This window comes from Mercenaria mercenaria, chromosome 1 (assembly GCF_021730395.1).
Source record: "Mercenaria mercenaria strain notata chromosome 1, MADL_Memer_1, whole genome shotgun sequence".
NCBI classification, from domain to species: domain Eukaryota; kingdom Metazoa; phylum Mollusca; class Bivalvia; order Venerida; family Veneridae; genus Mercenaria; species Mercenaria mercenaria.
The window spans coordinates 2035910-2062347 of record NC_069361.1 but is presented as its reverse complement, the minus strand read 5'-3'; the positions used below and the strand labels follow the sequence as shown (position 1 = coordinate 2062347).

Here is a 26438-nt window from a genome sequence, read left to right as displayed (position 1 = left end):
GAAAAAATGTTGAAGAAACTTAAAAAACAATGTTTCAAACGTCACCCACACACTGGCTTTAAGCACCTATCCTTGTTGCATGACAACGCCCCTGCACATAAGTCTGCTATTGTGACCTCGTTTTTGAACAAGGAAAGGGTTCAAGTTCTTCCACATGCACCATATTCCCCAGACCTAGCCCCGTGTGACTATTTCTTGTTCCCTAAATTGAAAAAAACATTTAGCTGGTAGACAGTATAAGTCCCGACAGGCCTTGGGGTCCGCTGTTTATCAGTGTATGCTTGGTATACCTGAAAATGAGTATAAAGATGCCTTTAAGAACTGGATTAAACGTTTGAAACTTTGTGTACGTAACAAGGGGGATTACTTTGAGGGTATGACGCGTAAATAATTTAAAATCTATCAAACACGCGCTTTATATCACCACAGTTGCATTACTTTTGAAATGCCCCTCGTATATTGTATTGCTATTATCAGTTATTTGGTGTGTTGATTAGTAGATCATTTGGTTTCTAATCGTTAAATGCTTGTCTCACAATGGTCATAGGATGATTGATTGTGGCCAGAAGATGACTACTGCTTGCGAGATCACAGTGACTGAAAACGGTTTCCATTCAGTTAGTAAAGAAAGCTAAGGCCTTCAGTACAGTGACTGAAAATAGTTTCCATTCAATAGTAAAGAAAGCTAAGGCCTTCAGTTTTTCAGACTTCAAAGGATGATTGCCTGTGTTCTTGTCCAGGGCATAACTCTAACACTGCTGTAGGGAATGTACTTAACTGCACACAATGATAGAGGACATTAGTCATGCACTTTTTCAGAAGTGATCTCCTCACAATGAAACACAACAATCAGGAATATCACTTTTTATTACATACTTGTTTCTATTCCCCATTATGTTACAATGGTACTGGAAACATTACTATTTTTCCATACACTGATGCCTGAATTTTATATCTGGTGCGTGATGTTATTTAATGTGTCGTTGCATTAATTCTTTTATCTAGTCTATTATTGTCAGTCTTATTCAGTTTATTGAATAAATTCATAAAATTTACATTACGTTTACTGGTATACATGTAGATATGTATTTAATAAAAAAGTTATTACCTTCGCATAGGGAAATATGCACTCGTTCTTTGGCAGAAGAATACTGCGCTCCTAAAGTCGCACAGTATTTCCGCTGCAGAACTCGTGCATATTTCCTGATACAAAGCTAATAACCTATAACAAACAAACTGCACTTTTATCATATCTTCAAGTGTATTCAAAACAAAGTCAACCAGTAAATAAATTATACCTGCCATTTGGTTATATGTAACTGTGTATCATACAAATTTGAATACTGTGAAGTTGCCAGACTACTTTTCTTTGGTTTCATGGTTCCATCAATCTGTGACATTAAATCTCAATGAACACATAAAATTCCCATTTAGAAGAAGGAGGGGTTTATTGTTTTGCAGATGTCGTTCTGTTGGTTGGTCGGTCGGTATGTAGACCAATCCGTTTTCGATGATACCTCAAGAACGCTTTGGCCTAAGATCATGAAAGTTGGTAGGGAGGTAGGACATAACCAGCAGATGACCCCTATTGATTTTGAGATCAGTAGGTCAAAGGTCACAGTGACGGGAACAGTTAAACAGTTTCCAGATGATAACTCAAGAACGCTTGGGCCCAGGATCATGAAAGTTAATAGAGAGGTTGGTCATGACCAGCAGATGACCCCTGATGAATTTTGAGATCAGTAGGTCTAAGGTCAAGGTCACAGTGACTGGAAACAGTTAAACAGTTTCAGAATGATAACTCAAGAATACTTGGGCCTAGGATCATGGAAGTTGATCATGACTAGCAGATGACCCTATTGATTCTGAGGTCAGTAGGTCAAAGGTCACGTTCACAGTGACCTGGATCAGTTATATTGTTTCTGGTTGATAACTCAAGAAAGCTTCAGCCTAGGATCATGAAAGTTGATAGGGAGGTAAATCATGATCAGCAGATGGCCCATATTGATTTTGAGGCTAGTAGATCAAAGGTCACAGTGACACAGACCAATTTAACAATTTCTTGATGATAACTTGAGAACCCTTTGGCCTTGGGTCACGAAACTTGTTAGGGAAGTTAATCGTGATCAGCAAATGACCCTTATTGATTTTGAGGTCAAAGGTCAAGGTCACGGTGACCTGGAACAGTTAAACGGTGTCTAGATGATAACTCTAGAATGCTTGGGTCTAAGATCATGAAAGTTGATAGGGAGGTTGGTCATGACCAACAGATTTTTGAGGTCAGTAGGGTCAAAGGTCAAGGTCACAGTGACCTGGAACAGTTAAGGGATTTCCAGATGATAACTCAAGAATGCTTGGGCCTAGGGTCCTGAAAGTTGATAGGGAGGTTGGTCATGACCAACAGATTTTTGAGGACATAGGCCAAAGGTCAAGGTCACAGTGACCTGGAATAGTTAATTGGTTTCCAGATGATAACTAAAGAATGCTTGGGCCTAGGATCATAAAAGTTAATAGGGAGGTTGATCATGACCAGCAGATGACCACTATTGATTTTGAGGTCAATAGTTCAAAGGTCACATTGACCCAGAACAGTAGAAATTTTGTGTATACTATAATAGTGTCCAGATAATTTCTGTTCCTTGTGCAAATACTGAATGCATCAAGGGGGGCATTTCATGTTCTACGAGCTCTTGTTTTATCTTTTATCATGAGTTCATATGTCCAAGATACAGCATTTCTGAGTTTAAAATAATTGTTTGTCTTTCAGGATACAACAGATATTGTTACATGTGTGTGTCTACATCATGGTTTAGACGACCTTGTAGCAATAGGTCATTCTTCTGGTACTGTATATATCTTCCAGCTCCCTAGTATGTTGATTGGTCACAGTAAACAGGTATCACATCTTTCTTTCTTTTGGCTTTGAGATGTTGAAAAAAGTAATGATTTATACATTTTAATATGCTACATATGTAATTGCTAATATATAACAAAAAGCTACTTGAAGAAAACTTACTTATAGTTGGAAAGTGTAATTAGACCTGTGATTTCAATAAAAAAGCATTAATACTGGTGAGAACTTCAGGGTTCCGTTACAGAGATCATGAGTTTGAGCCATGATTAGGGTAAAATAATGTTTTCTGTGATTAATTGACTAAAGAGCAGTTGATAGTAATAAACTATGTTGACTTGTTGGGGATATGACATCAGTTTTATACTTGTAAAAACTCTGGCACACTTTTAACTGACCATGCTATGATATACTGACTAAAGTACTGTTTAAATGAAGTCAAACAAATTGACGAAAATGATGAAAATTTTCTGATACAGAATTTGTCTGAATTACATCTTTGTAGACAAATAATTGAAGTTTATATGTATTTTAGCTTGAGAGGTTTATAGTAAGTGATGTCCATCAAGTTGGCTTGACATGTTTAACATGGAGCACAAATGGTATGAAGTTATTCAGCGGGGATAAGAAAGGGTGTGTGAGCTGCACTGAAGTTGACTTTTATGAGGTTTGTACATTTAACAAATATCACATTGAGATTTTTTTTTGAGACACTAATGTTAGTAGGAAAAACTGAAAAGATTACCGGTACTCTTACTGGAAGCAGAAAACAGTAACGGTAGTTCAGCACACTATCAAAGAATTCTTTACCACACTCAGATTTGCTGTAGCCAAAGCAGTGTTTATGATAATCAAACCATGTAACAGTTTTGCTGACTACCATATACTTGAGTATTTCAATAAAGATCCCGCACTATCTGTTTTAGTCTCTAGCAACTGTATTGTTTTATTTGGAATCCATATTGATTGTTACAAAACCATTGTGGAATATATATATATGGTCGTCATGATACAATGTACTCTGTTAACCAGTAGAACCATCAGGAACTTACTGAAGGCAAGATAACTACCAGCACTGCTACAGACTGTTGACTTTGTAAAAATGCTGATCTTATAGACCTTTATTCTATATCAAAGACACATGCTTTCTTGGGTTATAAAAATGACAAAAGCTTTAAGTAAAATGTTGCAACAATTTTGTTTACTATGAAATCATTAGTATTCTTGGGGGACTAATTTTTGTGGATTTCTTGGTTGAGTCAATCTATGAAATTTAATTCCAATGAACAAGTAAAATTCACATTCATTTTATCTTCAAAAGTTGAAATCAACAAATTCATATCCCCACAAAATTGCCCTTTTGACTGAAACCACGAAATTTCATGCCCACGAAAGTAAATGATTTTACAGTATTATGCAGCTTAGATGGAAAAATAACATTATAATTATGTACTGTATAAATCCAGTCTAGCTGTCTTTGATTTACATGTTACAGGGAAGATGTCAGTCCAGCGTGCTTCTGATTGAAGCAAACACAGAAATTGTTCAGTTAAATCATTGCCATAAAGCTCTCTTGATCTCTACAAAACATAGATGTATTGTCTGTCGGACAGATGGAGTACAGCACATAGCTCAAGTGGGATCAAAGGAAAGGAAAGTGTAAGTTGTGTACAAGTCTGTTGGGAACATTACTTTGAAATCATTGGTATTTGTCGGGAAACATCAATCTTTTATAATATCTCAAAGATCAACTAAAATTTCCAACTTGTTCTGTTTTTAGATTTGAAATCAGTGAAATTTTATGTCCATGAAAAAGGGCTTTTTGTCACAGCTGAAGGGTATAGAAAGTTTGTTCCTATTAGACAAACAGTTGTATAATTGTATTGATATGTAATAGAAAAATAGATTGGTCCATGCTTTTTCCCAAAAGACTACCTTATTATATGTATTTCTGCACACTGGCATACTTTCCTAATAGGAACAAACTTTTTTACAGACCCATACTAATTTTATCCTCTGTTAAAGATTTAAAACACTTTGTTCATATACAGCTATGTTTATAATTGAAATGACATCACTGCTTATTTGTACCATAGTGAATTTGCTAGTTGGGGTTTTCCCACTGGTCAATACATGTGTTGTCTCAGAATTGGAATCCTTAGGGGTTTTGACTGTATGTAGACCAGTGGAAATCACTATGAATACAGATTTAATAATATAAATAATATAAAATTTCTGTATAGGTTGAAATACTGTTGAAATCCATGTCAGACAAATACAATATTACAAAGTTTAAATGATACATTCAAAGAGATTTCTTTATTTCAGTGTTGGAAACTTTGGAGCCAGTTTTATTCCAGCCATGTGTAAACCAGAAGATGCACAGCTGTATGCTTCACGTCCTGGCTTTCGTATATGGAAAGCCTCTATTAACGGATCAGTTTTAAACACATTTATGTTCAAAGAACTTCTCAGCCAGTCACATATAGAAATACCAGTTTTAGACTTTGAAGTGACAAATATTATAAAATCTGAAAATCCTAACCAGTTTGGTCAACTTTTATTGTTCCGGGATAAAGAACTTGTAGCATGGAACGATTCCTGCTTGTATGTGCTAGATCCGGAGAATTCCAGCGTTATTGGATCACAAAAACATATAGGAATTGTGAAGTATGTTGCGGTGACAGACTGTGAAATATTTGTGCTTAGGGAAGGGACTGATAGAAATTTGATCCGAATTTCAGACAGGCCAATAACCAGACCTACCAGTCTGTGTAAGTTATTTACATTTCTTGACATTACAAGTTTCCATAGGAAATAAAATTTTCTATTTTTCATCATACAAAGATTTTTTTTTTATGCCCCCGGCATCTGCTGATGCGGGAGGCATATAGTGATTGTCCTGTCCGTTCGTTCGTCCGTCCGTCCATACAAGGTTAACCAAATGGGACCATTTCGTCTAGCATCAATACCCCTTACTAGAATGACTTGATACTAATGCGGATGTAACCTGTGACCATTCCTCATCATCAGACATCACCTGACCTCAGTTTGACCTTGACCTTGAACTTGACCTCGTTTTGGACTTAGGTTGCTCTGTATCGACAAGGATGCCACTGGGGGCATCAAGCGTTTATTGAACGCAGCTTCTTGTTATATTTGCAAGGAGCAAGTTTGTATCTTAATCTCATCATATACATACAGTATAAAGTTTTTAAAACATAAAAATCTTGGTAAGCTTTACAGCATTAAGTTTGGCTCAGTTTTATTTCCATATAAGTTCATAACAATAACAGTTTGTCTTACTTTGCAATAAGAAGTAAGTAGAACTTCTCAGGGCTGCCATTTCTTAAGCATTATGACCTATTCATTTTATTTCACCAAATTATAGGCCATATGTTTATTTGCAACTGTGAGAAGTTTCATCAAAATCTACGTTGTAGGAAAATTTCTATTCTCGAAAATGTTTTGAAAGTTATGATTTTCCCGTAGACTTCCATTACGAAAAGATGCGTGAGGTCCAATTTTTTCAAATCAATCTAGCAAAAAATCAAGCACACAACCGTATCCTTTTTATTTGTTGAAGTTTCTATGTATAATCTGAATTTTTGAAAAATCAGAGTTTAATCAAATTCTACATTATAGAAACTTTTTGGAAACAAATCTAGCAATGCTGCTGTCTCGGAATATAAAAACCTTATCTTTCTGATTATTACTGCTGTCTATATCATATTGTCCATGAATCATTTCAGTATTAAAACAGCTTGAAATAGAAAGACAGCAAAAAAGTCAACAGAAAGCAGAATCAGATAAAGAAGAGAAAATTGAAAAGAAGTCCGAACAAATTGAAAAATCTCCTTTCAAAAAATTCCAAGGAAATTTATTTGAGAAAGTGAAACAAATTGCAAATCCAAGTGCATTAGTGGATAAAGTTCAAGAAAAATTAATTATTGACAAGAAAACTGAAACTATAATGTTGAGGGAAAGAAGTGGTCCAAGTGTAGAAAGAGTATCTCAAGAACGTGAAGACCTTCCTCCAGTCATCCAGCTAGACACTCCAGATCTTTTAACTATTGAAATTGGGCAATTAGCAATTGAGGATAGTTCTCCAGAAATGATAAGTGATTCTCAGACTGGTGCAATAGGATATGACATTTCAGTAACATCTGGGAATCAGTCTGACCTAAAGAGGACTGGTTCTGGAGCATTTTCTGCTCTTGCAAGACTTCAAGAAGATCACCAAAATGAAGAAAAGAGTGAACCAGTCTACAAAATTGCCGGTCAGGCAGAAGAAACTGCAAGTAGCAGAATATCTGTAGATATTGAACCTGAAGAGGAAGATGGAATTGTATTTAGAAGAAAAGTTAAGAAGAATAAGAAAAAAGGTAGGTTAGATATAAGCCAAATACAGTGAAATACCGCTCGCACGAGCATTGGTGACTCGAGCACCCAGGCTCGCTCGAGCAATTCATGTGGTCCCAGCTGATTTCCTTCTATTTTCTATGTGAAATTACCACGGCTGGGTCAAGCATCAATAACTCGATCGCTTGAGCATGACACCTGGTCCCTGTGTATTAATTTACTCTTTGTTGCTTCTGGCAAACTGGAGTAGAGGTTTCAAAAATGTTTGTTTGTCGGTATATTTGATATGATAATGAGACAAATTATTGATGAAAGGTTGAAGAAAAGTTTTATTAATCAAATATTGATCAATTAATGTTTATTTTAGATTAAAGCAAGTATGTTATTACTTATAACATCTTTTCTGTGGGATCAGGTTAATAACTATGAGATCTTAATATTCTAATCAGCAGTTGTTTGCATGCAACTAAAGGAAATAATATAGACTTTTCATAAAATTGAGATGATAATTATGAGATCTTGATTTGGAGAAGAAAATTGCGACTTCATATAGTTTTTCAAATAAAAGTGGCAGAAAATAAGGAAAAGTCAGATTTTTAATTTGAAAATCTTCCATGTAAATGAATGAATAAAAATCTAATTTCTATTTGCACTTGTTGATAAATTAAAAAAGTCTTAGTTTTTTCTTCACATGTGCCATTTACAAATTTCATATTGAAACGTCTGTCATAGAAAACGTTTGTAATACGTTTTTAGCTCACATGTCACAAAGTGACAGTGTGAGCTTTTGTGATCGTGCAGCGTCCGGCATCTGCGTCCATCCGTGCGTGCGTCCGTGCGTAAACTTTTGCTTGTTACCACTCTAGAGATCACATTTTTCATTTGATGATATCTAGGTCAAGATGAAACTGGGTCATGTGCCCTCAAAAACTAGGTCATTAGGTCAAATAATAAATAAACCTTGTGACATCTCTAGAGGCCATATTTTTCATGGGATCTGTATGAAAGTTGGTCTGAATGTTCATCTTGATGATATCTAGGTCAAGTTCGAAACTGGGTCACGTGCGTTCCAAAACTAGGTCAGTAGGTCTAAAAATAGAAAAACCTTGTGACCTCTCTAGAGGCCATACTTGTGAATGGATCTTCATAAAATTTGGTCAGAATGTTCACCTTGATGATGTCTAGGTCAGGTTCGAAAGTGGGTCACATGTCCTCAAAAAGTAGGTCAGTAGGTCAAATAATGAAAAAACCTTGTGTCCTCTCTAGAGGCCATATTTTTCATGGGATCTGTGTGAAAATTGGTCTGAATGTTCATTTTGATGATATCTAGGTCAAGTTCGAATCTGGGTCACGTGCCTTCAAAAACTAGGTCAGTAGGTATAAAAATAGAAAAACCTTGTGACCTCTCTATAGGCCATACTTTTGAATGGATCTTCATGAAAATTGGCCAGAATGTTCACCTTGATGATATCTAGATCAGTGTCGAAACTGGGTTACGTGCCTTAAAAAACTAGGTCAGTAGATCAAATAATAAAAAAACCTTGTGACCTCTCTAGAGGCCATATTTTTCATGGGATCTGTATGAAAGTTGGTCTGAATGTTCATCTTGATAATATCTAGGTCAAGTTCGAAACTGGGTCAGCTGCGGTTAAAAACTAGGTCAGTAGGTCTAAAAATAGAAAAACCTTTCGACCTCTCTAGAGGCCATATTTTTCAATGGATCTTCATGAAAATTGGTGAGAATGTTCACCTTGATGATATCTAGGTCAAATTCAAAACTGGGTCACGTGCCTTCAAAAACTAGGTCATTAGGTCAAATAATAAAAAAACCTTGTGATCTCTCTAGAGGCCATATTTTTCAATGGATCTTCATGAAAATTGGTCAGAATTTTTATCTTGATGATATCTAGGTCAAGTTCAAAACTGAGTCACATGAGCTCAAAAACTAGGTCACTATGTCAAATAATAGAAAAAACGACATCATGCTCAGTTCAAAACTGGGTCCTTTTGGGACAGGTGAGCGATTTAGGACCATCATGGTCCTCTTGTTTGAAAATGTCATGAGTGTGTTATTATTACGCATCACGGTTTCCTCTGTAAATGGTCCCAATGACAACTGGTAAACAGACTTCAATTTTCTTCGTATTTTGGTCAGTGTTTGGGTTGCACGAAACCATGGGTAACTCGAGCGTTTTGCTCATCGCCATGCGACCTCGAGCGAGTGGTGTTTCACTATACCAATTAATTTTAATTCATGAAAGAATTCCTTAACAGTAAAATATATGTTTACCCATTAGTGATTGTGTTACGTGGAGAAGAAGTTTTTTTACAAAATTCTTAGGTGACCCACTCCCAAGATTTTGCTGTTAATTTTTACTTTTCAGAAACATAGCTGTGAGGGGATAGTGGTATTTTTTGTTGGAACAGTAAAGTTGGTCCAGTGTTAAAAAGATTTCACAAAAATTGATCCTTGGGTGACCTAGATTGTTTATAATATTTTGTCAAAAAAAACCCCCAAAACAACAACATGGATACAGAGCTAAAAATACAAAACATATTTTCAAATGTTGTCCTCTCCTAAACCATTGGATTGATTCTGAGATAATTTTAAGGAGATGTTCCTTTGGTAAACTTCTTCTAAAACTTTAGAAGCCATCTTCATTAAAAGGTAAAAAAGGGTTGTCTGGGAAGGGTCTAGTTTTCCTAATATAGCACTACATTGTATGGAAAAGGTTATTTAGCAGAAATGTTTTTTGTTTGAACATTTTTAACTGTGAAACTCTAGTGAGTGGTATAGGGTCTTCATGCCTTTCTTGTTTTTTCTTCCTTCCAAAGGTTCAAAAGATAAGTCACCGAAGAAATTTAATAGGAAAATGATAGACCCAGATTCTGTATCAGTGAATAGCAACACAAGTGTAGCCAGCGATAGTAGTGAAAATATTCCTTCAACAAGATTGTCAACTAATGAGGATTCTGGTAGATTTTCTGAAACATCCCAGCAAGAAAATTTACAACAGTCAGTTGAAGAGGTAGTTAACCAACCTGTAAGTTTAGATCCTGATGTGGATAATCAGCAACTCAAATCGGAAGCTTCAGAGGAGATTAGTAAAGAAACTGAAAATGTCTCTGAAAGAGAATATGATGAAGACGTTGGTCCAAGTGCTGAAGACATTAAGCAAACAGTAAATATAGACAAGGAAATAGAAGCAAGTGGAGAGAGTGTTTCAGTTGGTTCAGTTTCTGTCAGTGATAGTGAACAGTATACAAAGTCAACAGAAATACAAAAGGAAGTTGTAACTACTGATTTTTCTTTGCCAATAGAAGATAAAAGTGATAACATTTCTAATCTGGACAGAGAGATGGCAAGACTAGACTCTTATCTGAGTCAAACATCTGACACAGCCACAGATAGTATGGAGCAGGGTACACCTTCGTTAGAATACAAGTCAGAGGTGGACCAACTTGCATACAGAACTATATTGGGGAGGAGCAATAGTCAGAAAGAAAAAGAAATATTAAGTACATTGCAAGAAAGTGATTCTAAATACACTCCAAGTAGTTTGGAAAAAGAGTTAAATGAACTGGAGATATCCACACAAGAGACAGATAGTAAAACTATGGAGAAAGAAGAAGAAACAGTATCTGTGCCAATAACTACACAGTTTTCACCAAAAAGCTTTGGACCAAATTCCACACCATCATTTTATACAATATACAGTAAACCAGGGGCTACTGCAGAAGACTTCTATTCAAAATATGAACCAACTTCACCTTCAGAAATGTCCTCAATGACCTCTGACACTGAAACAGAAAGGAAGGAAGATATTTCTTGGAATTCTGGGACAGATCAGATAGCAGAAACAACTCAGTTCCTCAAATCTGTTAACACGTGGACTGAAATTAGTTCTCAAGGTAATATTCATAGTTTATCAGTGTCTAAATCTCATGTATGGATCACAGACAGAAGTTGTAACATATTCTACAGTGTATTGTCGGGACCTGGTGTAAGCTGGAAGAGAGCGGTGGGATCAGCGAGTCAGATATCGGTGTCTCAGGACGGTTTTATTGTGTGGAGCTTGAATAAGAATACAGTGTACGCAGGCACAAAGATCACAGCCAAGCGGCCAGAGGGAATGAAATGGGTGGAGGCAGTCAGGGACGTCTCTTTTATCTGTGTAGATAATACTAGTGCTTGGTAATTATAATAGTTTTGATCGTATACTTGTTAATTCTTATTGAAGTAGCTGAATTTTCTTTAAATTCTATTTTTATTTCTTTGAAAATTCAAAAGAGAATGCTGAAATTAAATCTCAAACTATTTTACTGCATTAGAGGCCTCCAGCACTTATGCATATACAAATATAAATGATAAGTGCAAATATTTGTTTGACAGTACATCAATATGTAAAATAAAATGCAGTATAACAAATTCTTAAGCACAACTAAAGTACCATTTACAGAAAGCAGCATTTTAATTATCCCCCGACGAAAGTCGGAGGGATATAGTTTTGGCGTTGTCCGTCCGTCATTCCGTCCGTCCGTCCTTCTGTCTGTCCGGAACCATATCTAGGAAATGGTTGGGAATATTTATTTAAAACTTCATATACATGTTCACCACTATGAGTTCTTGCGTCCCGTCAAGTTTCTGTCAGATTGCCCAAGTAACACCAGAGTTATGGCCCTTAGAAGTTTCTAGCGGTAACTATATAGGGTACTATAAATATGGCAATTTCTGCATCATAACTTTTGATATATTTGACCTAGAACTATGAAACAAACAGAATTTAGATCACCATAATGTGGTTGTGTACACACAATTTCATTCGGATTTATATGTAAATTAAGAGTTATTGCCCTTTAATTGCATAAAAATCCACATATTTGTACATAACAAACTTACCATTTGGTAGAATTTCATTAAATTTCTTTCATTCTTTTCCATGAACATTTATTGTAAACATGTGAAGTTGTGTACCCACACCTGGTCACCCCCTTACCTTGATCACACACCTCCCCTCCTATTCCCCGACACCTACCCCCCCTCCCCCCCCCCACCCAAAAAAATAATTCCTTATTTTAGATTTTTTTCAAACAAACTTCATATACATGTTCACCACTATGAGGTTATGGGGCCCATCAAGTTTCAGACAGATTGTCCAAGTAACACCAGAGTTGTGGCCCATAGAAGTTTCTAGTGTTAACTATATAAAATGGCAATTTCTGCATCATAACTTTTGATGTATTTGACCTAGAACTATGAAACTTTAACAGAATTTAGAGCACTATAATGTGGTTGTGCACAGACAATTTTGTACGGATTTCTTTTGTAACTTCAGAGTTATTTCCCTTTAATTGTCTAAAAATCCACATATTTGTACATAACAAACTTACCATTTGGCAGAATTTCATTAAATTTCTTCCCCCCCCCCCCCACCAATTTTTTTTTTATTGTTTTTAAATTTCTTATTTTAGATTTTTTTCAAACCTTCCAGGTTGTACCATTCCCCCACCTCACTTCTCCACCCAGTCATGCCCACCACTGGTCATGCATCCTCTGCCCCCCACCCCCCAACTTCACCCTTTTACCCTTTTTTCTTTCTCATTTTTAATTTTCAATCAATACTTATAATCAACATGTGAAATTTTGTTTCCTTTCCCGTTTCCCTGCACCCCAAAAAAGAATAAATATATACATATATATATTTCCATTCCTTTTTTTTTTTTTTTTTTTTAAATGTTCAAACCTTCAACATGTTAAGTTGTGACTGCACAAACCTTGCCCTCAGCCATGTTCAAGATATCTTACCTGTGTTCTCTTAAGGACATCTGATCTTTTAAGTTCAAATGTACATGTTAAACAGCAACACCTGGTGCCAAACCACTCAAAGCCAATATTTCGTTCAAGTTAAACTTCAAGCTCACATTTCAATTAACTGCATTTAATTTCAAAAGCTAAGCTTATTACAGTAAGCATATCCCATTCAAAATAAATTCTTTAGTCAGGATCAAAGTATCATACATTTATTATGTACTCTTTAATTAAACATTTGTTTTCTGTTAAATTGATTTTGACTAATGAAATTATTTGCTTCTTATTAACATCCTTAACTTTTTGCCGGATATATCTTTTTGCCATTCCTCACTACAAACCCTTTCGGCGGGGGATACCAATTCATTGAATTTGCTTGTTAGTTATGATTTTGTATAATATTGTATGTATGTTTATAGCTCGACTATTTGAAAAATAGTCTAGCTATTCTACTCACCCTGGCATCTGTGTCGGCGTCACACCATGGTTAAAGTTTTGCATGCAAGTACATACAGCTATCATTTAAAGGCATATAGCTTTGAAACTTATTTTTTTTTTTCTAGGTCAATTACCAACCTCACTGGGTCAAGTTTCATAACTCTGACATGTATTTTGAGCAAATTATGTCCCCTTTTGGACTTAGAAAATCCTGGTTAAAGTTTTGCGTGCAAGTACTTACAGCTATTACTTAAAGGCATATAGATTTGAAACTTATTTTTTCATTTTCTAGATCAATTACCAAACTCACTGGGTCAAGTCCCATAACTCTGACATGTATTTTGTGCAAATTATACCCCCTTTTGGACTTAGAAAATTCTGGTTAAAGTTTTACATGCAAGTTACTATCTCCAAAACTAATGCAGATATTGAATTGAAACTTAACATGCGTCTTCGGGGTTATAAAACTAGTTGATAGCATCAAGTCCCATAACTCTGACCTGCATTTTAGCCAAATTATGCCCCCTTTGGACTTAGAAAGTCCTGGTTAAAGTTTTGCGTGCAAGTGCTTACAGCTATTACTTAAAGGCATATAGATTTGAAACTTATTTTTAGCTCACCTGTCACAAAGTGACAAGGTGAGCTTTTGTGATCGCGCGGTGTCCGTCGTCCGTCCGTGCGTCCGTAAACTTTTGCTTGTGACCACTCTAGAGGTCACATTTTTCATGGGATCTTTATGAAAGTTGGTCAGAATGTTCATCTTGATGATATCTAGGTCAAGTTCGAAACTGGGTCACGTGCCATCAAAAACTAGGTCAGTAGGTCTAAAAATAGAAAAACCTTGTGACCTCTCTAGAGGCCATATATTTCACAAGATCTTCATGAAAATTGGTCAGAATGTTCACCTTGATGATATCTAGATCAAGTTCGAAACTGGGTCACGTGGGGTCAAAAACTAGGTCAGTAGGTCTTAAAATAGAAAAACCTTGTGACCTCTCTAGAGGCCATATTTTTCATGAGATCTTCATGAATATTGGTCAGATTGTTTATCTTGATGATATCTAGGTCAAGTTCGAAACTGGGTCACGTAGGGTCAAAAACAAGGTCATTAGGTCTAAAAATAGAAAAACCTTGTGACCTCTCTAGAGGCCATATTTCTCAATGCATCTTCATGAAAATTGGTCAGAATGTTCATCTTGATGATATCTAGGTCAAGTTCGAAACTGGGTCACGTGGGGTTAAAAACTAGGTCAGTAGATCTAAAAATAGAAAAACCTTGTGACCTCTCTAGAGGCCATATTTTTCATGAGATCTTCATGAATATTGGTCAGAATGTTCACCTTGATGATATCTAGGTCAGGTTCGAAACTGGGTCATGTGGTGTCAAAAACTAGGTCAGTAGATCTAAAAATAGAAAAACCTTGTGACCTCTCTAGTGGCCATATTTCTCAATGGATCTTCATGAAAATTGGTCAGAATGTTCACCTTGATGATATCTAGGTCAAGTTCGAAAGTGGGCCATGTGCGGTCAAAAACTAGGTCAGTAGGTCTAAAAATAGGAAAACCTTGTGACCTCTCTAGAGGCGATATTTTTCAATGGATCTTCATGAAAATTGGTGAGAATGTTTACCTTGAAGATATCTAGGTCAAGTTCGAAACTGGGTCACGTGGGGTAAAAAACTAGGTCAGTAGATCTAAAAATAGAAAAACCTTGTGACCTCTCTAGAGGCCATATTTTTCATGAGATCTTCATGAATATTGGTCAGAATGTTCATCTTGATGATATCTAAGTCAGATTCGAAACTGGGTCACGTGGGGTCAAAAACTAGGTCAGTAGGTCTAAAAATAGAAAAAAACCTTGTGACCTCTCTAGAGGCCATATTTCTCAATGGATCTTGATGAAAATTGGTGAGAATGTTCAGCTTGATGATATCTAGGTCAGGTTCGTAACTGGGTCATGTGCGGTCAAAAACTAGGTCAGTAGGTCGAAAAATAGAAAAACCTTGTGACCTCTCTAGAGGCCATATTTTTCACTAGATCTTCATGAAAATTGGTGAGAATGTTCACCTTGATGATATCTAGGTCAAGTTTAAAAGTGGGTCACGTGCCTTCAAAAACTAGGTCATTAGGTCAAATAATAGAAAAACCTTGTGACCTCTCTAGAGGCCATATTTTTCAATGGATCTTCATGAAAATTGGTCAGAATTTTTTATCTTGATGATATCTAGGTCACATGTGCTCAAAAACTAGGTCACTATGTCAAATAATAGAAATAACGATGTCATACTCAGTTGAACACTGGGTCATGTGGAGATAGGTGAGCGATTCAGGACCATCATGGTCCTCTTGTTTCATTTTCTAGATCAATTACCAACCTCACTGGGTCAAGTCCCATAATGCTGACATGTATTTTGGGCAAATTATGCCCCCTTTTGGACTTAGAAAATTCTGGTAAAAGTTTTACATGCAAGTTTCTATCTCCAAAACTAATGCAGATATTGAATTGAAACTTCAAATGTGCCTTCGGGGTTATAAAACTAGTTGATAGCAGCAAGTCCCATAACTCTGATATGCATTTTGGTCAAAGTATGTCCCCTTTTGAACTTTAAACTCTTTTGATATTTAACATTTTGGGTAATATTTTCCTGATTCTGGGACAATATTTCGAATAGTCGAGCTTGGCTGTCTTATGGACAGCTCTTGTTTTCTAAAGCCATGAGGCAGCTATAATAATGTGAATGCAAATTTCTTAAACAAATTTGATTTTTTTTCCATCTGTACTGGATTACATATAAAATTCTGTCTCATTTAAGTTTGTCTCTGTCCTTTAGTTTACCAAAAAGGTTTGTAAAATCTATTTTAGCTATCATCTTGCTTGTTGTACAGGAACACTGCTAGTGTGAGGAGAATTTTGACATATTAATGTTAGTTTTTAGCTCATCTGATTTTTTGAAAAAAAAAGATGAGTTATTGTCATCACTTGAGTGGTTGTCGGCGTCGGCGTTGCCTGGTTAAGTTTTATGTTTAGGTCAGCTTTTCTCCTAAACTATCAAAGCTATTGCTTTGAAACTTGGAATACTTGTTCACCATCATAAGCTGACCCTGTATAGCAAGAAACATAACTCCATCTTGCTTTTTGCAAGATTTATGGCCCGTTTTGTACTTAGAAAATATCAGATTTCTTGGTTAAGTTTTATGTTTAGGTCAACTTTTCTCCTAAACTATCAAAGCTATTGCTTTGAAACTTGGAATACTTGTTCACCATCATAAGCAGACCCTGTACATCAAGAAACATAACTCCATCTTGCTTTTTGCAAGATTTATTGCCCCTTTTGGACTTAGAAAATCAGTTTTCTTGGTTAAGTTTTATGTTTAGGTCAGCTTTTATCCTAAACTATCAAAGCTATTGCCTTAAAACTTGCAACACTTGTTCACCATCATAAGTTGACCCTGTACAGCAAGAAACATAACTCCATCCTGCTTTTTGCAAGATTTATGGCCCCTTTTGGACTTAGAAAATATCAGATTTCTTGGTTAAGTTTTATGTTTAGGTCAACTTTTTCTCTTAAACTATCAAAGCTATTGCTTTGAAACTTGCAACACTTGTTGACCATCATAAGCTGACCCTGTACAGCAAGCAACATAACTCCATCCTGCTTTTTGCAATAATTATTGCCCCTTTTGGACTTAGAAAATCATTTTCTTGGTTGAGTATTATGTTTAAGTCAACTTTTCTCATAAACTATCAAAGCTATTGCTTTAAAACTTGCAACAGTTTTTCACCATCATAAGTGGACACTGGACATCAAGAAACATAACTCTATCCTGCTTTTTGCAAGAATGATGGCCCTTTTTAGACTTAGAAAATCATGGGTAGGACAATATTTCTATTACACAAAAAAAATCAGATGAGCGTCAGCACCCGCAAGGCGGTGCTCTTGTTAACCTATATCATGCTGGACACAATTGATTTTGCCTTTAGGACCAGTGTAGATCATGATCTGCTCTGTTCGCCATTCAGTCAGTATCATTTTGGTAAGCACCCCTTTTAACAGTTAATTGTACTGTCCAAATTGAAAGATGGACAAGTTCATTATAGAAATTTAGCAGGGTAAGATAGATGATGAAACTTTTACTGAAATCCTTGATAACTTGTTTGTATTATAATATAGGTATATAAAGACTAACCACCAGGTTATGATACAGAAAGGATTGTCCAGAGACAGGCCGTGTTATACTGGACAGGAGGTGGACTGTAAACACAGGCTCAAGCAGATAGTCTGTCAGGCTGGTGTGGTGTGGGCATTAACAGAAAACTGTCACTGGCTGTACAGAGCTGGAGTCACAACAGAATGTCCTGAGGGAAAGGAATGGAAGTCAGGAGATAGGTTAGTGTTTTAGCTTGACTGCTTTAGGAGTATGTCATCAAAATACAGAAATATTTGATAAATGAACAACATCTTTACCAATCATCTACTTGACCATTTCATGTTCTGCCGTATTGTCCCATACAATGGATACTTAAAATATTCTCAAAAAGTTGTCCATCTTTAACATGAATGTCATTTGTAAAGAAATAAAGATAAATAACTGCTGAAAACTACGTTCCGCCTAGTTAAGTGAAATTTCAGCACCGGGACATTATTGCAAATGCATCAAAACGAAGATATGTAACAATTTTTTGAAAATTGTGTTTTTAAAGGCGCTGAAATGTCTGAAAGTGTGACCCTTTATGTGACCTTTTTCCGAATTAAGTAAACTGACAATTTTTTTGTAGAGTAAATACATGATTTATATTCTTATCAGTTTTCATGTAAAACAATCCTTTTTTCTATGATTTGGTGTTGATTGAATTTTTTTCTCAAAATATCAGGCTAAGTTTTGAAAGGATAGTGAGAGTTATTTTGTATCTTGGTAACTGTTGTATTTATTGGACTGAAATGTGACACTAGACTTCCTAATTGATAAACCAACTGAAATAACAAAGTAAGATAATTTCTGCTTGAATTTTATATAAATTATGGCCCTCTTTCTAATTTGGTTAAAATTGAAAATTTGGTTGAATGTTTTGTGTGTGACTAACTCTCAAACTGTATCTCAGTAACAGCTACATGCATTGAATTGAATGTTTCCAACCTACTAAAATAACTGAGTTAGGTAACTTCAGGTTGAAACTGATTCAAGTTATGGCCTTTATTTGCTTAAAGTTCAGCATACAAGTTGTTGCTCTTGCCTTAACAAAATTTTTATTAGTAAATGTGTCAACAGAATTCTCACCTGATTAACTTTCATATAAAGCTGCAAAAGACTGACACAGAACGTCACTTACATCAAGTGAATGTGAAGGTTTAGTCTCTGACAGGCTTCCTGTCTTTGTTTGCTTTTAAGGGTTCAGCGTCAAATCAGACTCGCTTGTACTACAGACTCTGCAATTACTTTGATTCCTTTCCATAATGTTTATTTCATTATATTTTTATTATTCTTATGCTTTATGTCCACTTTTTATGCACTATAATCGACAGTTTAGAGCACAAAATTTGAATGTTCAGTGTATATGTTCACATGACTAGTCTGGTACCCTGTTTGGCTGCCTTTGCAATAAGTAAAGCACCTTTGAACGTGTTTATTATAAAAAGGGTGCTATATAAATTTGGAATAATAATGATAATAATAATGATAAAAATAATAGTAGTTATAATAATGATAATAATAGTTGTTGGTCAATTCTGGCAATGTTGCATGTAAAATAGATGTAATTTAGTAAAAAAATGTTGAAAGATATGAAGTAAATATAAAATTTGTTTTATTTTACTTCTTTTTTACCTCACCTGTGTCCGTTGTCGTCCGTCAGTCGTCCGTCGTCAACAATTTAACTGTTAACATGCTAGAGGTCACAATTTTGGCCCAAACTTAATGAAACTTGGTCAGAACGTTACCCTCAATAAAATCTTGGACGAGTTCGATATTGGGTCATCTGGGGTCAAAAACTAGGTCACCAGGTCAAATCAAAGGAAAAGCTTGTTAACACTCTAGAGGTCACAATTATGGCCCAATCTTAATGAAACTTGGTCAGAATGTTACCCTCAATAAAATCTTGGATGAGTTTGATATTGGGTCATCTGGGATTAAAAACTAGGTCACCAGGTCAAATCAAAGGAAAAGCTTGTTAACACTCTAGAGGTCACATTTTTGGCCCAATCTTAATGAAACTTGGTCAGAATGTTACCCTCAATAAAATCTTGGACGAATTTGATATTGGGTCATCTGGGGTTAAAAACTAGGTCACCAGGTCAGATCAAAGGAAAAGCTTGTTAACACTCTAGAGGTCACAATTTTGGCCCGATCTTAATGAAACTTGGTCAGAATGTTACCCTCAATAAAATCTTGGACGAGTTCGATATTGGGTCATCTGGGTTCAAAAACAAGGTCACCAGGTCAAATCATAGGAAAAGCTTGTTAACACTGTAGAGGCGAGATTTATGACTATATTTTCATGAAACTTGGTCATAATGTAAATGTTGATGATCTCAAGGTCCAGGTTGAATCTGGGTCATGCAGGATAAAAAAACTAGGTCACCCGGTCAAATCAAAGGAAAAGCTAGTTTACTATGTAGAGGCCACATTTATGACCACATCTTAATGAAACTTGGTCAGAATGTTAATCTTGATGATCTATAGCCTAGGTTCAAATCTGGGTCAGGTAGGGTCAAAAACTAGGTCACTAGGTCAAATCAAAGGAAAAGCTTGTTTACTCTCTAGAGGCCACATTTATAAATGTATCTTCATGAAACTTAGTCAGAATGTTAATCTTGGTCATCTTTAGGTCAAGTTCAAATATGGATCATGTCAGGTCAAAAACTAGGTCACCGGGTCAAATCAAATGAAAAGCTTGTTAACACTGTAGAGGCCACATTTAAGACTGTATCTTCATGAAACTTAGTCAGAATGTTAATCTTGGTGAATTTTAAGTCAAGTTCAAATCTGGGTCATGTCGGGTCAAAAACTAGGTCACCGGGTCAAATCAAAGGAAAAGCTATTAACACTTTAGAGGCCACATTTATGAGCATATCTTAATGGAACTTGGTCAGAATGTTAATCTTGATGATCTTTAGGTCAGTAGGTCAGGTGAGCGATACAGAGCCTTCATGGCCCTCTTGTTGTAAGATTGTAACATCTTGTATTAATACTTCTGATTATAAATTTTCAGGTGTAACATAGCCAAAATATTGCATCTGATTTTCACTAGGTGACAGACATTTCCATCAATAAACTAAAGCATATAAATATCCTCTATTGAAGCTCCCTATTTGTCTGGGATGAAAAGGCAAACTAAAAATCATGCATATTTTGGTGTTTTCAGCATGTATGAAGGGTTAGTGAGACAGTAAGTTCCAGGACTGTTTATATTACTGCATAAACAACATGCTTGTTCTGCATTCTGATTTGTTCACATTCTCAAGTTTGAATAATCTACTGGTTAATTTACATATTGTATAATAGCATTTTAGTCTATCTGTCCTTGTGTCTTTGTGAACAACACTCTAGAGGTCACAACCATGGCCCATTCTCTATAGAACTACTAAATTTAGTTGGAATCTTTATAAAATCTCTGTCAGGTTTGAAAATGGGCCAATTTTGATGTTGGATGAAGTCACTAAATCAGGTTGTAGAAAAACCTTGTAATGTCATTTTAGAGGTCTCATTTTCTACCTTCCGTTAACATGAAACATGGTCAAAATGCAAGTTTAAATCAATAGATCTATAGTTTGTAGCATCATCATAAGATTCTCCAAGTTTTGTTCAAATCGGTGGTGGGGTGGGAGCTTGGCTCAGTTTAAGGGCTGCTAGAGCTAAATATGAATATACTTTTAACCTTTACCATGCTGGACACGATTGGTTCTGCCTTTGCAGTCTGATCGTGATCTGCACTGTTCGCCATTCAGTCAGTATCTTTTTGGTTAGCACCTCTTTTAACAGTTAATGGTTTTGCCAAAATTGGAAGATAGACAAGTTCATTGTAGAAATTTAGCAAGGTAAGGGTTAAATAACTTCTCATAAATTGCTTGATGGATCTTCATTAAACTTGGTCTGTAGCATCATTGTAAGGTCCTGTTCCAAACCTGTTCACATGGAGGCACTTGGCCATTACTATTATAAAGACGCTTTTCTAAAACACCCTCAGTTTGCTTCAATGGTTTCTTTTTTTCCCACCCAGTTCTAAAGATTTAAGAAGCATATAGTGCTTGAACTATTTGTCATCTGTCACACTTATTTATATAATCAACTTCTACTGTCTCTTGAATTTTCAACAGCTGAAAAATATTATGGTCTTCTTCTAAAGTTACCCACTCTCTAGCCTGTTTAAGCTCTGAAACTCAGGTGAGCTATCTAGGGGCATCATGACCCTCTTGTATTTAAAACATTAGTCATTGATAAAACTTGTCCAGCTTTTAACGCAGATCTACAATAATGACACCAGATATGAGGTGAAAGTATTGCTTAATAGATTTCCTGTTGAAATGTTGATCAAGTCATTGGACAAGCACCACTCACAATAAAACTTCAAAGATCTCTTTTATTCTAATTGATCCTTTGATTTTCTGTCACAGTTTACCTAACCATAAATTGTGTCAATTAACAACTATTATCAATTGGACTGTCATATTGTTTATTTAACAATGTCATTAAACAGGCCACTCTGATTGACAGGCAGTACTTGATAGTGACACCTGCGGTGCTGGCGATTAAAAAAAAATATTAAAAAAAAAATTTCTTTGTGAAATTGAAAATGCGCGAAACTGTATTTTTTGCTTTTTGCATGAAATTTCATGCCAGAGAATTCGAATGATTTCACAGTAGATTTGCAGATTTCACAGTAGTCTGCATGTGATTGCCCAGGAATCTAACTCTTAGACCGATATTCTTGAGCTTTCCCGCCAAGTGGCTTGAACCAAAATACAGGATACAATAAAACTTAATTACATTAACTTGTATTTTATGTGGATGTTTCAGTGGCTCAGAAAACAGACTGTTTAGCCAGTTATGTCTTGGAGAAGATAACATTGGTTGGGCTGTAGATATTCTTGGTCAAGTCTGGTTTTGTCAAGGGGTCAGCATGGAAACACCAAGGGGAGAGAACCATTGGTGGCAGGTAAAACTTCTGCCTGTAAATAATAAAGACACTTAAAATGCTATGAAATACAGTTCTGTATTCAGTCTTTGTTCTGAGATTGTTGCCATTTTGGAATTCTGAATTTAGTCTGAATTCCTTTTAACAACACAAGCATACTGAAGCGTAAAAGTGATTTTGGCACTTTGACAATGTGAACAGGGCCTGACTCAGTCTTTGAACTCTGACTATAGCACTTATCATGTGAACAGGGCCTGACTTAGTCTTTGAATTCTGACTGTTGCACTAATCATGTGAAGAGGGCCTAACCCAGTCTTTGTATTCCAACTGTAGCACTTATCATGTGAACAGGGCCTGTCTTAGTCTTTGTACTCTGACTTTATCAATGCCATGAATACAAATATGACTGATCTTGGAACAAATGAGAAAATCTTTGACTGCAAAGTTCTGTAGTTTGAAATGAAGCAGTACAGGATTACCAAAAATTTACATTTAGTTTTGAAACTTCAGAAAGGGATTCAAGTCTTGATTAACATTGTATATAGTTCATTATATCCAGATCACCAAAATGTGAAAAGTTTATTTCCAAACCACTGAAATATGAAAAGTAAGTCCAAATGTGAAATAATTGATAACATATTTTTGTCCCCCTTCGAAGAGAGGGTTATGTTAGTCTGTAGGTTGTTAGACCATTTGGTTTGATCATACCTAGAGAAGGCTTGGTCTTACAATGTGGCCAGTAGGTGACATCTCTGGTCTTGTGGGTCAGTAAGTCCGAGGTCAAGAATACAGTGACCTTGAGGCTGAAAACATTTTCTGCTCATTATCTAAAAAACAAATTTGCCTACTGTCATCAAACTTCATACAATGATTGGCTGTGTTCAGTAGATGACCCCTTTTATTTTGGGGATGAGTAGGTGAAAGGTCAAGGTCACAGTGACCTGTAGACAGAAAAGGGTTTCACTGCAATGATTATGGAAGGCTCTGAAGCCAGTCCTCATAGGACTGTTGCCTGTTGTTAGGTGATGATCTCTCTTGTTGTTTTAGGTCATTAAGTCAAAAGGTCATATCTTTTGTTTTTTTAGGTCATTAGGTCAAAGGTCAAGGTCAAAACATAAAAAAAATACATACCCATTTGCTTACACTCTATCATCGGGGGCAAATTGGTTTTTCAGCTCTTGTTTAAAACTGTTTTGGCATATCAGATCTGTGGTCTCCATGGAGGAACACATTGCCACTTAAGAGGGAGTTCCTTTTTAGCTCACCTGAGCCAAAGGCTCATGGTGAGCTTTTGTGACCGCTCAGTGTCCGCCGTGTGTTGTGTGTCCGTCAACATTTTCTAAAAAAATCTTCTTCTTGAAATCCACTGGGCAGAATTACACCAAACTTCACAGGAATGATACTTGGGTGGCCCCTTTCATCGTTATTCAAAGAATTGAATTCTATGCAGAACTCTGGTTGTCATGGTAACCGAAGGAAAAAACTTTAAAAATCTTCTTGTCCGAAACCACATGGCCTGGGGCTTTGATATCTAGTATGTATCATCATCTAGTGGTCCTCTACCAAGTTTTTTTTAAATTTTCCCACTAGGGTCAAATATGGCCCCGTCATGGGGGTCATATGGTTTATATAGACTTATATAGGGAAAACTTTGAAAATCTTCTTGTACAAAACCTTATGGCCTAGGACTTTGATATTTGGTATGGAGCATCATCTAGTAGTCCTCTACTAAGATTATTCAAATTATCCCCATATGGTCAAATATGGCCTGGCCCCAGGGGTCCCAAGTTTTACATAAACTTATATAGGTAAAGACTTTAAAAATCTTCTTGTCTGAAACCACAAGACCTAGGCCTTTGATATTTGGTTTGTAGCATTGTCTTATGGTCTTCTATCAAAATTGTTCAAATTATACCACTCGGGATAAAAAGAGGCCCTGCCCAGGGGTCACTGTTATTATATGAGTTATATAGGAAAAATACTTAAAAATCTTCTTGCCTGAAACTGCAACACCTAGGCTTTTGATATTTGGTATGATGCATTGCCTAGTAGTCCTCTACTAAAATTGTTCAAATTATGCCCCTGGAGTGAAAAGAGACCCCGCCTGGGGTCACTTAGTTATTATATTAGTTTTAAAGGGAAAAATACTTAAAAATATATCTGATCCTATTCCCTAGACTGTTTAATTATAATTACCTGATGACCTCAAGTAATATGATGTCACTTGACTGTGACCTTGACCTGCTGACCTGCTTTCTTGTTTTTAGCAATGCTTAGGTGAGTTATTGTGATCACTCCATGTCTGGCATCCATTGTCTGTCAACATTTAGCTTGTGTATGCGATTGAGGCTGTATTTTTATGCCCCCAGCATCTACTGATGCGGGAGGGATATAGTGATTGTCCTGTCCGTCTGTCCGTTCGTCCGTCCGTACGAGGTTAACCAATTGGAACCATTTCGTCTAGCATCAATACCCCTTACTAGATTGACTTGATACTAATGCAGATGTAACCTGTGACCATTCCTCATCTTCAGATATCACCTGACCTCAGTTTGATCTTGACCTTGACCTCATTTTGGACTTAGGTTGCTTTATATGGGCCATCTCTTGGTTATCCAAATGGGACCGTTTCGTCTAGCATCAATACCCCTTACAAGAATGAATTGATACTAATACAGATGTAAACTATGACCATTCCTCATCTTCAAACATCACCTGACCTCAGTTTGACCTTGACATAGTTTTGGACTTGGGTGCAAAATCTATCGAAAAGGATGCCACTAGGGGCATCAAGCGTTTATTGAACGCAGCTCCTTTTTCAGCTGATCTTCATGAAATTTTGTCAGAAAGATTACCTTGATGAAATCAAGACCAAGTTCGAAAATGTTCATCTTGGATCAAAAACTAGGGCACTAGTTCAAATCAAAGAAAAACCTTGTGTATGCGATAGAGGCTGTATTTTCAATTGATCTTCATGAATTTTGATCAGAATGATAACCTTTATGAAATCTAGGCCAAGTTCGAAAATGGGTCATCTGTAGCTTTGCATGGCAGTACATGCATACCAGTCATATATTGATGTAACTTTCATACATTTTGTTAGATATTTCTAAAATATTTTATGTAATGATACCAAGTTGGCAGCAGTTGATATGCATAGCCTCAAGCTTTTTTAGCTGAGCACATGACAGAATGTACATTCTCCATGGAATGGGCTATTGGCTATTTAGAAATGTGTCAATGTGTCTTTTAATATTTTAGGTACCATTAAGTGGGGAGTATGTTATAAAAGACATGACTGCTCTGGACATGCTGAAATCTTTCTCTAAGAAGTTTGATCCCCAGAAGTTATCATTACTTTTGAGTGCCCAGAGTGGAGGACTGATAGCAGCCCGTGGTGGGGTCTGGGTGTGTCCAGAGTATAAGCACATCCTACAGGTGTGTAGAGGAAGCATCGAAGGTGAGTTAATTATGTGATGGGAGTTGGTGCAGCATTGAAGGTGAGTTAATTGTGTTGGTGGGAGTGGGTGTAGCATTGAAGTTGAGTTGTGTGGGTGGGAGTGGGTGCAGCATTGAAGGTGATTTAATTGTGTAGGTGTGGAGGGAGTAAGTGCTTCATTGAAGGTGAGTTAATTGTGTGGAGGGAGTAAGTGCAGCATTGAAGATGAGTTACTTTTGAGGGTAGGAGTGGGTGTAGCATTGAAGTTGAGTTGTGTGGGTGGGAGTGGGTGCAGCATTGAAGGTGATTTAATTGTGTAGGTGTGGAGGGAGTAAGTGCAGCATTGAAGGCAAGTTAATTGTGTGGAGGGAGTAAGTGCAGCATTGAAGGTGTTAATTGTGTGGAAGGA

At 36.3% G+C, this 26438-nt stretch overlaps 1 protein-coding gene across 2 annotated transcripts in view; it reads left to right on the top strand.

Moving 5' to 3' along the window:
- LOC123545179 (tectonin beta-propeller repeat-containing protein 2-like) overlaps positions 1 to 26438 on the top strand; it is a 54181-nt gene that overhangs the window by 14045 nt on the left and 13698 nt on the right. The window contains exons 4-13 of one of the 2 annotated variants that reach the window (XM_053537878.1): positions 2768 to 2896; positions 3387 to 3518; positions 4347 to 4510; positions 5180 to 5625; positions 6604 to 7236; positions 10049 to 11408; positions 17633 to 17848; positions 20821 to 20844; positions 22473 to 22611; positions 25852 to 26050. In XM_053537878.1, coding sequence (XP_053393853.1) covers positions 2768 to 2896; positions 3387 to 3518; positions 4347 to 4510; positions 5180 to 5625; positions 6604 to 7236; positions 10049 to 11408; positions 17633 to 17848; positions 20821 to 20844; positions 22473 to 22611; positions 25852 to 26050 — 3442 coding nt within the window. The remainder of the gene's footprint in view (positions 1 to 2767; positions 2897 to 3386; positions 3519 to 4346; positions 4511 to 5179; positions 5626 to 6603; positions 7237 to 10048; positions 11409 to 17632; positions 17849 to 20820; positions 20845 to 22472; positions 22612 to 25851; positions 26051 to 26438) is intronic. The other variant, XM_053537879.1, reaches the window with a different exon arrangement.